General features: G+C 37.2%; 1 protein-coding gene across 2 annotated transcripts in view; it reads left to right on the top strand.

Annotated features, from left to right (window-relative positions):
- ARL15 (ARF like GTPase 15) overlaps positions 1-2,525 on the top strand; it is a 215,333-nt gene extending 212,808 nt beyond the window's left edge. For both annotated transcript variants that reach the window (XM_075184002.1, XM_075183999.1), the window contains one exon: positions 28-2,525. In XM_075184002.1, coding sequence (XP_075040103.1) covers positions 28-180 — 153 coding nt within the window. In that variant the 3' untranslated portion in view covers positions 181-2,525. The remainder of the gene's footprint in view (positions 1-27) is intronic.
- Positions 2,526-13,231: the final 10,706 nt, after the last annotated feature.

Genomic DNA, 13,231 nt, shown 5'->3' with positions numbered 1-13,231 from the left:
CTAAACCGGTGTTTGTTTTCCTTCCAGATCAAAAAGTATTTTGAACTTGAACCACTTGCACGAGGAAAGAGGTGGATTCTACAGCCAACCTCATTGGAGAACATGGAAGCAGTAAAAGACAGCTTTTCAATGCTAATAAATTTACTAGATGAGCGAGAACTTGAGCCTATTCAAATATGAAAGTTATTGGGAATAAACAGTTATAGTTGTGCTGGCAGCTGCGTTTACTCCAGAGGAAGAATACACCGACAACAACATGAAGCCTGGATCGGAAAACATTCTCCATTGCTTTGCTGCCTTGCATCTACCCACCTAAATTGATTTGTTTTTTTTATGATTAAAATCCTGGTTTTACTTTAATGCCATCTACCCGGCCACTATTGCTCATGCAAATCAGACTGTACATAAATACATATTGGAAGAAAGAAAATTGGAGGCCTTGATATTGAATAATTACGACATTTTGCACCACCATAGGCTTTTTAAATTGTTTAGCAATTCCTACATACCACTTTCACTAGAGTTTTATTGTAATCACACTATGATTAGTCTTTTAAATAGCATTGGGCTGACAAAACTCAGTTACCCAACGCGTACCTATCCCTCCCTATGCACCATGAACATCACTGAGGTATAAGACGGGAAATGATAGTCTGCAGTCTCATATATGTTGGTTCAGGAAACAAAATGTCTGCCCCTACCGTATGTAGGCGATTGGTACACTGAAGTTTTTATACTCATTGTGTTGCAGTATCCAATGGGTGTATTCCCAAACTGCAGCCATTAAAATATATTACTAATGGATGAATAACAGGTGCTTTATTTCTTATAAGCTAAGAGGGCATAGCGATTTTTAGGTTTATTTTGTTTTATTTTGTAGAGGTGGAAATTAAGTTAAAAAAAATAATAAAAATAAAACATTCTGTGATGTTCTTGAGGCCATAGAGTACTACTGAATTGACTTTACCACAAGGTAGGTAGTCCTAACTTAGCGTGTGTTTTTTTTTTCCTGTTCTCCATAGCTTAATATAGATATTGTTTTTTTATTTAACAAAAAAAGCTTTATTGTAATCTTGCAGTGTTTGTTCTGTCTAAATACACAGTGATGTATTACAGTGAAAGTTGTTGCCTTTTGGTATAATATATAAATATATTTTTAATTTAAACACAACCAAGTTTTTCCACTATAGATGTAAATAACCAAGTTGCACATGTGGATAGGAAAATATTATGTTAGCTTTTTGTTTTTTATTATTATTTTTTATTAATTTTTTTTTCTGCGAGAGTAAGACAATAAAACAGTATTATGGTAAATTTACTATACATCTGTAATCTGCCACTCTTTGCCATTAAACACTACTTTACACGTTATGCTGGGCAAAAAAATATTTATAATAAAATTGTAAAAATTTTGAAAAAAAAAAAAATTGCTCTGTGTGTGAGGATCACACTATTGAAAAGGGACCTGACGAGTGAATTCTGTATTAACATGAATGTTCATCTTAGAATGAATGTAATATATTAATCTTATATTAAAACTTTTTGTAATGTATATTCTGTCTTTTTGGCGGAGAGGTGGGAGCTGTTGGGGTTTTTTGGTTTTTTTTCTTCAACTGTGAAAAAATTAACTCTCAATGAAAGCTGAACAGTACAAGATTCTTTTTTTTTTTAACAGACAATAGATTAAATCCTTTTCTTAATATTTGTCGGGCACCTAAGTACTATTTTAATGAGGAGGAAATCCTCTTGCAAGGATGATCATTACGCAAGGAATAGTCTTTTTTTTTTTTTTTTAATATAGAATATTGTGGTTTGATATTGCTTAGCCATCTGTGAAATTGCTTTCTAGCTGTGTTCTATGTGTTTGTATGTGTGCGCCTTGGGTTTCTACATTTTGTAAGACCTGTGACTGCCTGCGATACTGTATTTTAGTAGCCACAATAAAAACACTATCCATCAGTCCTCAGCAGCAGCTGCTTTTGACAAGCTTCTGTCTGACGCCGAATGCTTTACAACTGTCAGCAAGCTACTGTCTACGTCTGCCAGATCTAAGCTTTCTGTTTTGCCCTTCCCTTGGTTTTACATGAGCGTACATCTTTTACATACATATCTAGATCCGGAGACACGTTTTGAAAGCCTTTGTTGATGTGCCGTATGTTTCGTTACTGCATATCGTGCCATGTTTATGATGTAGGTGACCCGAACCTATGATGTAATTCCTAGCACAGTGTATTTCCTCGTATTTATAGAAGTGACCGATTTTTTGTAACCTGTCCGCTAGGCAACGTTCTCTTTTTGTAATGACCCTTCATTTGTATGACAACAGTTTGTTATCTTTAATATAGTTGAGTAATACTGTTTTTGTTCATTATCTAACATGTTATTCTAACTTTATACTAAATTAACTATAACTACATGAAACAGAAGTCTTATGTGGAGAGTGCCACAAACAAGGAAAATGTCATATATATATAATTCTAAATGATTTCCACAATGTATGAAAATAAATGAGAATGTAACATTCAGACTGAATATTTCATTTCTTCTCCAATTTGGTGCAGGGTATTGGGGGTAATAAAGATTATTGGGCTACACTGATTGTTGTCCGAAGATGGCCGTCCTTACTCACTATTGGGACATTAGCAAAGTTCTAGTATCTGGGAAAAAAAGTATTAAAATGTTTACAATACTATTTTTTGAGACCTTTTGAAGTTTGTTGCTATTAGAGTTTATACAGCAGCCCTTTAAAGGGGCATTACAGTGGATATTGTGACCATGACAAACACATGAGTGTGGAGACAGAATTCTAGAAGCAGACAGCTGTTTCACCCTTATTGAGGATCATGAGTGTAGTATAGGGGCTTAACATGTAAAGCATTATAGAGACCGCCTCACAGGGAAAGCAAGGGAGACTTCCGCTTCTTTCTAGTGAATATATGCAAATAAGCATCTTCATTTTAATAACTGTTACTTTTAAGGACATTATTTTAATTTTATTCAATGCAGCATGAATGCTGTTCTGGAATTCAGCCTCTTCTAGACAAATTCACAGTTGTATAATATTCTTCCCCATTTCTTTATAGTGGACAGTGCCTTGGAGAATATTAAATAAATATTTGAAATCTTTTTATAACTTTACTTGATTGGTGCTTTTCAAATACATTTTCTCAGATGTTCTTTGATTGCTCTTTTCTTCCCAACATTTTTGTTTGCAAATTCGCTAGCCAATGGTGGGACCTTCTACAGACAGGTTTGTCTTTAAAAAAAAATAAAAAAAAATGAGGTGTGTTTTATTCCTTTGAAAATAAATCACTGTCACAGACTACAAAATGAATCTTGGTAATTACAATTTTCCTTGATTTCTTCAGGCTGTTGTTAATCATTTATAAATCTGCAGGGTTTGCACAGTGTCATGTGTCTACCATGCTAACCACAGTCACATGACACATGCTGTACTGAGCAGTGAGGCTTTGGAACGTCCTCTGAGCTCAATCTGCTCTGTGGACTGTAGACTCCTCCCCCTTCGTCTTTCCACCACCCCCGTCACATGGTATGCTGTGAGATTGTGTGACCGGAAGTCATAGTTCTCTATCCTCAACAGAGGTTTTGAAAAGGAGATAATTTGTAGGAAGACCACTAAGAAAATTGATCAGCTACATGCTTTAAGGTATTTAACTTGCTATTAAAATAAAAGACTATGTAGGATTGCTGCTTTATGTGTATATTAGCAAAAGTGGTAAATGCTTATGTAGTACATTATGGTCTGAATTTTTTTCTTTGTAATTATGTGACAGTACTGAGCACTTTGTGTTGATCAATTTTAAATTGATGTAAGAAAATAAAATGTGGAACATGCCCAAGGGGAGTATACATTTTATAGCCACTGTATAGTATCTAAAATATATTTAAACTTTGCATTTTATTTTGTTAGGAAATATACAGTTACTATATATATTTGTGTATGATGTTCTTCATATTTAGTATTATGGTTAGTTTGCTTAACTGCCTGAAGGTGTCATTGTTGCTTCTGCTGTCTAAAGCGCTTCAGCCTGTGAGAGCCTAAATTAAAGAGGAAAAGCTTTACAAAACTGTTTTAATAAGATGTAAACTTTCAGGTTTTTTTTTTCTCAAGAAAATAGTTCCATTATATGTAAATATAAAAATTGGTTTAAAAGAATAGTTTTGTTATTTTCTAATAGACCTACGAGGACATATTTTAAATAAATTCCTTAACGCAATTTTTCAATTTACCGCTGAATGGGTGATTGAGTCTGTCTGACAAAGGTATAAATGTATTACAACTGTACAACTTCACTTAATTCCTTTTTAGAAGGGTAGATAAATCTACTCCTTGAACATGTCGTGTTGAGAGCCATATAGTGTCTTGGATGAACTGCGTATGATGGGCAATAACTTAGCCCCTGGGATGGAGTGGTGTAGGAACAGTCAGGTGTGGAGTAGAAGGTCAAGGACTAGATGCAAAGAAACCATAAAGCACAGGTGTTATAAAGGAAAGGAAACCTTATTGAACAGAAGGTAAGACAAGCCAAGATAAGATACTTCAGATAGGCTAAGAATCAGATGCTGTAATGTGGAGGTCCTGGGATCGCATCCTGGTTGGTCTTAATACAATCCTTCCAGTTGGGATCTGAGAATGCAAAACGAAGCGCTAAAAGGTAAAAGCCAATATGTGAGGCACCATATTACAAACATAATAGAAAAAGATCTTTGGATTCATAGATCTTGGTAAAATAAGCCATGTACAAAAGACTTTATTCCACTTGATTTGTCAGCATTGCTGCATAGAAAGAAAACCTGGACTTGTTTCATTCTATTTTATTAAAGCAACAAGGGGGTAAACCACTTAAAATATAGTTGACCGTTAACGGCATATATGGTAAACCAAGATTTCTCTGCGTCTTTTGGTGCATCCTCACAGAGGTTCAGACAATGTCATTGTGTCCTTGGAAATGTTTTAGTCTTGGCAAAGGTATACACTTGTGTGCAGTATTTTTCTGAAAGCCTTGCAGAACCATGGAGCAAAGCGTGGCTGGAGATTTATCCTGCAGACTTGTAGTCTAATGATCTCTAGACCTTGGCCAGTAAGGAGATATGGATGTCTTGTTGATGAGTAGGCTCATTACATGTGTTTGTACCCGGTATATCAACTGATGCACATATATGATTTGCTTATTTCTCCAGAAAGGCAGCAATCAACCTCGCAATTAATTATAATACAGTAAAAGTCCAAATATGTTGGCAGGAGAATAGCAACTTTGTTAAAGTTAATCTAGTACATGATCTGCTTTCTCTCTTGGAATGCATTTTCTGGCGACTGGAAAGCAGAGCAGCTCTTACTTGTGATTGTGTACTTTGGATGCTGATCGTGTTTGTTGCTGCATCCTACAGTAACAACAGACTTTAACAATTCTGGCCTATTAGTTTAAAAAAATTTTATATGTACATACACAAATACCATCTTTAGATACCAGTTCCCTCCACCCAACTATCTGAACTGTTCGGTCCAATGCATGGGACCACTGCAATCCATTAATACATACCCCCACTTGCGCTACACCAGATTCACTGACCACATCAACAACATAAAAGAGGTGAAAAACAAGCAGCGATGTGTTAATGTTTAATGCAGGCGCTGATTGAACTGAGCCAAGTCTCTGTGCAATCAGTTCCTGTGTAAAGCTGGGTACACACTAGTGCATTTTACTGCAGATGAGAGTTCTGTAACGATTGTAACAACGACTGAACATCCCGATGAGCATGCAGATGTATGTGTGCAGACTTACACAATTTACCTTCAGGTCTGTGATCTTTATCTCTCATATCAATCTGCTGAAAAGATCCTGATTCTGCACATGCCATAGAGATCAGCCTACACTGCTGGTGGTGAGTGCGTACACACTTCCACATTTACCCGACATCAGTCCTCTGCTGGTCATGATTTTAAGGAAGTTTATAAAAGCGTGTGATCTGCATGATCATTGCATCAGTGTAAACCCAGCTTTAGAAACATAGGGAGAGAGTATGGTGCTGTGCTGGTGGTGATGGGTAATGCAGTACTGTAGGGATTCCTGGGATGGAAACTAAATGTATTTATGGCTGGACGTACCCTTTAAAGCTGCAGTCCAATGAAAAAAAAGTTTTAACAGAAATCACTCTTATTACATCATTTTGTTTTAATTTCCTTACTTATATATTTTAAGATTAAGTATTAACAGTTTACTTAGTGTATGTGATTACCAGGGCAATCACAGTCATGTGATACATTATGTAGTAAACAGAGTGGCTTTGTAATGCACCACTTTTCCGAAAGCTTGGTCATAGCACAACCCCAGTCTGCCAGATCCACGTCTTCCTCTGCCGTCATGTGACCAATGAGGAGCTTCTTGACTGATTGGCTCTGACTCGGAGATCAAGTTACTCCCCGCTCATGAAAGTGTTTTTCACTTGGAAGTATTTTGTTTCAGCTCTCAAGCAAGATACTACACTGCTAGCCATATTACTAATTAGATTTTGCAAAGCGAAGACTGAGTTATGCGAGGACAACCTGGCAAATTACCATCTGCTTCATATGGAAAAGGTACAAAAAGAACAAAAGTTTGTGGATTTGCAACTTTTAATTGGACTTATTTAAAAAACCATGGTACAAAGAACAGTCATGTGCTTTAACCCCTAGCAACCAGCTCTTAGATATCCGTTATCATTAGTCTAGTGTGCAGCACAGTGGTTATCATTTTTGCCTCACAGTGCTGAGGTCATGAATTTGATTCCCAACCATGGCCGTATCTGTGTGGAGTTTGTATTATGTTCTAATGTTTGCGTGAGTTTCCTCTGAGTGCTCTGCTTTCCTCCCACACTCCAAGAACATACTGAGTTAATGTTGTCCGCAGCCTACCAGTAGGTAGTGCAACTTAGGTCATTTAGACCGTAAGATCCAATGGGGCATGGACGGATGTGAATGACACACATTCTCTCTACAGTGTTGTGTAACGTGTGGCTCTATTTAAATAACCTATAATAATAATAATACAAGAGAGTCTGTGAATTATAATATGTATATATGTTCATCGACTGAAATTTCTTAAACCGTTTCCTGGGGTGGCTCATATGCCAAATTGGCAAAATATGTAAGTAAATCAGTTAGAAAATTGTAAATGGATGCACAATGTAATTATTATAAATAAGGTAAGTTTTATGTTGAAACAATCATGTGAAATCAGTATTAAGAGTTTACCAAATCCGAATCTTACTTGCTGGTGTCACATGGACAAATTAGAATGCTGTGATTTTCTAGCCTGATGAGCATGGTGTTCTAAAGTCCCACATTGCCAACATTTGTCAACTTCCCTCTGGGAGATCCAAGAGGGTAAATCCTGCTGCTGAGCCCTGAGGGTGGCGCAGCGCAGTGCGGTTTGCTTAATTAAAACACGCCCACTGCTGCTCAGTGCCACTATTTGCAGATTAAGGCGGGCCCTGGATGGTGCAATGTGCAGTGAGTCATGTCCTTAGGCCCCACCCACTTCACTAGAGAAGTGGGCAGGATGCAGGAGGTTGCGCTGCTCTCCCATGAGTCCAGGACAACTCCTATAAATTCAGGAGTCTTCGGAAGATTCTGGGAGCCTAGGCAACTAAAGTTTTCCTAGAACACAGGAAGTGATTCAGCTGTTAAAATGCTGCATTCAGCGTAAGCATTTCTTGTGAGAAAGGGAAAACACATTTTTCGTTAACTACAGGAGATTTGGGAAGTTGCACTTGCAGAATGGGAAGGTGATATGTCCCATTTCATCCTTTGTGACACCAGCCTTAATATCTTGCAGGATACCTGAACCTTTCCTAAGGTTTATTTTAGTATTGGGTGGCAACTTACAGCACTTTCTTTCTTCACCGCCTATATCTCTGTAATAAAGAACTCACGGACTTGGCAGAGCTATGTCACAGAAACACAGTGCCGCTCTCAATGCAGTTTCAATGAATTTGGCTTCGGAGTGCAAAAAATATAAAACAACTATATGTCGAAGAGTGGCCGCTGTTTCCAAGCCAGCTTTCTATGATGCTCTTCTTGCCAGAAACAAGTTTTAATGACTGCGCCCAAAATATCTTGCAATTCTTAGTCTGCACATTTACTAGACAGTATTCTGTTGACCTTTACTGCAATCATTCTTGAAATTAAAACTCTTATGTGCTGGACGAAATTTGGAAGAAAAGTGTTTTCTTAATTGACACTTAAAACAACACAGTCGTTCCAAAGATTTTTGAAATATGATTACAGCATTCCTTGTAAGCCATCAGCTCGAAGATGCTCATTCTGCTGCCAGAGAACCCATTGAAGGTTGAGTTACTTTTAATCCATTCTAGAACTCTGCACATTTCACTTATTTTCTCATTATGTATTAATATAATAAAGGGTCAGTGGATTTAAGATGTTTTGATTGAAGTATAATTTCAGCCAGTGTCTGCCAGCCATTTGTGAGATCCTGCCCCTTGGTAAATCGGTAGCACTTATAATCTATAGAAGAAATAGTAGTGGAAAATTGGAACTGAGAATGGTCATCCAAGGTAATGATTTGTGGTGGTATTTATTAAATCCATTGTTTCTGGCACATGTTATGCTGCTGTGAAGATGAAATAACGATCAGCCAGCCTATGTATAATGTAAGTGACTTGGAAAAAAATGAGTCCTACTGCAAGCTAGTATTGGGGTTATTATTGTGAATCACTCCAAGCCAAAAAATATTGTCCGGATGATGCTAATTTAAAAACTAAGCTGGGTGCGTACAGTAAGTATTTCTTATTAATAATTTGAAATGTCACATTATAAACAAATAATGTTGCATTTAATACTTTAGAATGTTAGGAACAGCACCATTGACTCTTATTTGTCCGGTTTTTAATGCGCTTTTCATGTGTTATCTAGAAAAAAAAATTTACACGTTAAGTTTGAGCATAACTTCGACAAACAGCATGCACACCAAAAAGACAATGGTCTAATTCAGGGGTGTCCAACCTTTTAGCTTCCCTGGGCCACATTGGCAGATGACGAGTTGGTTTGGACCACACATAAGATACACTAACAATAACGATAGCTGATCATCCAAAAAAAACATAGAAAACATAGTTAATATATATATATATATATATATATATATATATATATATATACACATATATAGATAGATATATATATATATATATATATATATATATATATATATATATAAGAAAAAAGTGATTATATATCTATAATATAAATGCTTAGTGGCGTGTGTGTGGAAAAAATAAAACCAAGCTGCAGCGCCACCTGCTGGGCGGAGTTATACACTGACCTACTAAATTCTTAGTGTGTGTGGAAAAAAAACCTCATAAAGGGCTGAAATTTGGTATACTAAGATGTTTTTAATTTGTTAATTTAATTTGTTAATTGTTAAAAGTATTTATAAAGATTTAAAAGAAATATATATATATTTTTTTTAAAGGAGAAGTGACAGTTGGGAGTGGTTGGTGGTTGCCGGGGGTGACAGTGGGGAGTGGTTAGTGGTTGCCGGGGGTAACAGAGCGAGAGGAGTGTGATACTCAGGACCGCTGAGAGAGATCCCTGTGTCTGGATAGATGTGGCGATGAAAATGAAGGATGAGGTGATGGAGAAGAATGATGAGGTGATGACATGTGGACAAAACCACGTTAAAAAAGGGCGCTTGCGTCGGGAAGTAACGCTCTTCCCCTGAGGAGGCCTGGGCTAGGGCCCAAATGCATGACAAGAACCTTTTTAACACCTTAAGTAGCTTGATTTGACTAGAATGCATGAGTATCATGCACGGGTTAACTTGTATAATATATATATATATATATATATATATATATATATATATGTATATTATATATATATATATATATATATATATATATATATATATATATATATAGCTATCACTTTTTTTTCAAATCCCCCTATACTTACCTTTCAATCGCCCTGTTCAAAAAATCCTCTCTAGTTATTATACTATAATCACTTTTTGTATTGTTTCGATGCAATATAATTTAAGCCAGGCATTGTATATCAGGGTGCAATGACCAGGCCTGCGGTACCTGACATGTACACCACTGTGACTCCAAATTGTGACCTGTTTTGATAATTACACCACTATGTTAGTTAAGGGATAACAACTTAAAATGGGCCAAAGAGAATAATATATAATGCCCCATTAGTAATACAAGTAGAAGTATGTAGCAGGGGAGATAAGGTCCATGATGCTCCAGGACCAGGTGACTTTTATTCACTTGTCAGCGTCCCTTGAAATAATAAAAAAAAAATCCCCCTTAACTTACCTTTTAATCAGCTTGTTCTCCTGTCCTCTTCTCTTCTTTTCTCCAATTCTGTGCTGCTGATTGTTCTTCTCGCGCGGGTGTCTCCTCTGTGCTGCGCTCTGCAATGGATGTTGGGCGTGATGATATCATGCCCGACATTCACTGCGAGCGCCGCACGGAGAGGAGACAAGGGAGGAAGCTGGAGTACCAGCTGACGTGACCGCGTGACCGCAAGGTAAGTAGTTTCTTTTCTTTCTTTTTTTTTTGCAGGATTTTTTATTTGCCATTAAGAGCGCTGCCCCCTTGCCACAACCAAAACTCCTTCTGGGCCACATTTGCAGGCGTGCTGGGCCGCGGGTTGGACAACCCTGGTCTAATTAGACAGAACACCACAATGAGAAATCCAGTTCTAGAGATAGGTCAGAAGCTAGCAGTAACACTTGCATTCTCTGCACAGGTGAATATATTGGATGGTAACAGCCACAGTATGACACCTGATGCTGCCTTATAAGACATTATTTGGTTCATATGATTTCCAATACATTGCTGTAAAACACCCAAAATGAGATTAAAAAAAATTAGATGTTTAATGGCTAACCAGAAAACAATTACAATGTGAGCTTTTGGGCAACTGACAATATCCAGTCATTATTTGTATGTTATAATATACACTTCACTAATAAAAATGGTACTTTGTGTAAGGAATGAGAAGGACGTCATTTTTGTTGCTACCTCATGAAGCATAATGATATGGTCGTCAGTGTCTGTAGCCATTAATATCAAAATTAAAAAACTATCTATTTGTATAACCTAAAGTTTATATTTACGGACCCATGAGCACAATGCAGTATTGTACTCTCAAAAAACGAACACATCAAAAACTAGTTGCACCAGTGTTTGTGGATTTAATGTCGATTAATTCTCACAGAGACATCTGAGTTTCATTTCATGGACATGCTTTTTGTTTAATTATGTTATTACACATAAGTAGAAATAAAATTGATTTATTGAAAAGCTTGAGTGCACATGTTTTAGGGGAAACAATAAGCCAAATTCTTTTAACATCGTGTTTACTAAATGCTCCCTCAATGGCATTTTGTTGAGACATATTGATATGTTTGTGTTTTATTACGGTTTATTCACTTGGGTCAAAATGATTGTTTGGCTGAAGAAAATGGTATTGTTCATTGCTAGTAAAATGTATCTATTCTCCCTCAAGGATTAAAAATATATTAGACATATAGTTAAAACACAATCTCAGCAAAAAGGTGCAATTATATCATTTTATTCACATATATTATATTTGGGGTAATACATTCTTTCTTCATGTCACACAGGGCTAAAGAGTCTGTGAAAGCAGTTAAAATGTACCCGTCAATGCCATTCAATCAAATCCATTGATAAGTCCACTAATAAACAGGTTCGCCACATGTAACACATCCAAGCTCCAAATTACAAAGTACTGTGTTATGACTCTGCCTATACTTTGTATGTGGCAGCAGTACCTCAAATCAACCAGAGGTGCTGCTGTTCTGCCCCTGAACTTTACACCATACCTGTAGGAGTTAAGCTCCTTACCTGATTAGAACTGCACCTGTCTCACAGCTTCTAATACCTTCCTCAATCTGTGGTCTGGGTAGTTCATCATTTATACCTGGCTGCTGCTTGTCTCTGGTTTATCCCTGTTCTAGTTTTGCTTTGCTGTTGTCTGATCTCCTGTTGTGACCCTCTGCCTGATTCCTGAACCCTGCTTGTTTGCCTTTTTGCCATGACCTCTGCATGATTACTGGACTAAGCTTGTTTGCTTGTGACCCTGACCTCTGCCTGGCTACTGGTTTCTTTTTGAACATTTGTTGCACTGACCTCTGCCTGGTTACTGGACTCAGCTAGTCTGTTTGCTTCCCTGGACTACCTTGTGCCTCTGGCAATTTGGAATCCTGATCCCTGCCTCCTTAGTCTGGAGCCTCGTGCCTCCTGGCAATTGGGTAACTCAATATACTTATTCCTTTATTTAAACTGTATGTGTCATTGCTTGGAACCTGCTGCTTCTGTGGACTATTCCTGCCATTCATCATACCTGTTCATAATTGTGTATTGGAGTATAACTGTTTATTCTACTACCTGAAATCTGCATATTCCACGAACTCAATCTTCAGATATTTTGCCTAAATATAGACACTTGGTTTTTCTACTGATATTGCCGTGTCCTGAATTCACTAGGAATCATAACAGACTGGAAGAAAACTTCACAAGCATCCATAAACAATGTGGTCAACAGAATCTGGCACGCAGTCTCCTAAATGACAACGTTAAACATTTCAATAAAGTCTGGGAGTCTTGGTACCACGAAAATAACAGCAACTACCAGGTTTGATATAACTTTCTCATTGGTATCAACATAGAGGAGACCATGTTCTACCCACACAATCGCTGTCCCTTAGAATGTTTTACAGACCATTTTTCATCCTCCAAAAGCTACAGAGACTGCTAAATTACCACTTTCCCCTTCCTTTACACCCCCCTCTCTATCAGATACAGCACCCCTGCCTTCCCCACCTTTTTATAATCTAAACACACTCATCAGTTTTTCGAACCTTACTACGTGCCATATGGTCACACTTCTAAAAAGCACTTGATTTTTGTTTGTGTTTTCTATTTCACATCTTTATTGTGACATCAGTAGGCTGGTCTTGATCTTTGTATCTTTTCTGTGTGCATAAGGCTGGGTACACACCATAGGTTTTTCAGCTGATTATCGGGCCAATCACAAGATAAATCCGATATTGCATTAGTGTGTCCGCTCCCACAATAATTTTTTATCGTACCAAAGCACATCGTATCATTTGAATTTATAAACAGACTAAAAATCTCTATCAACGATGGGCAGCACAGTGGCCTAATGGTTAGCACT

This window comes from Mixophyes fleayi, chromosome 1, assembly GCF_038048845.1.
Source record: "Mixophyes fleayi isolate aMixFle1 chromosome 1, aMixFle1.hap1, whole genome shotgun sequence".
NCBI classification, from domain to species: Eukaryota; Metazoa; Chordata; class Amphibia; order Anura; family Limnodynastidae; genus Mixophyes; species Mixophyes fleayi.
Note: the sequence above shows the minus strand (reverse complement) of the source record. Positions and strands in the feature narration are given on the sequence as shown.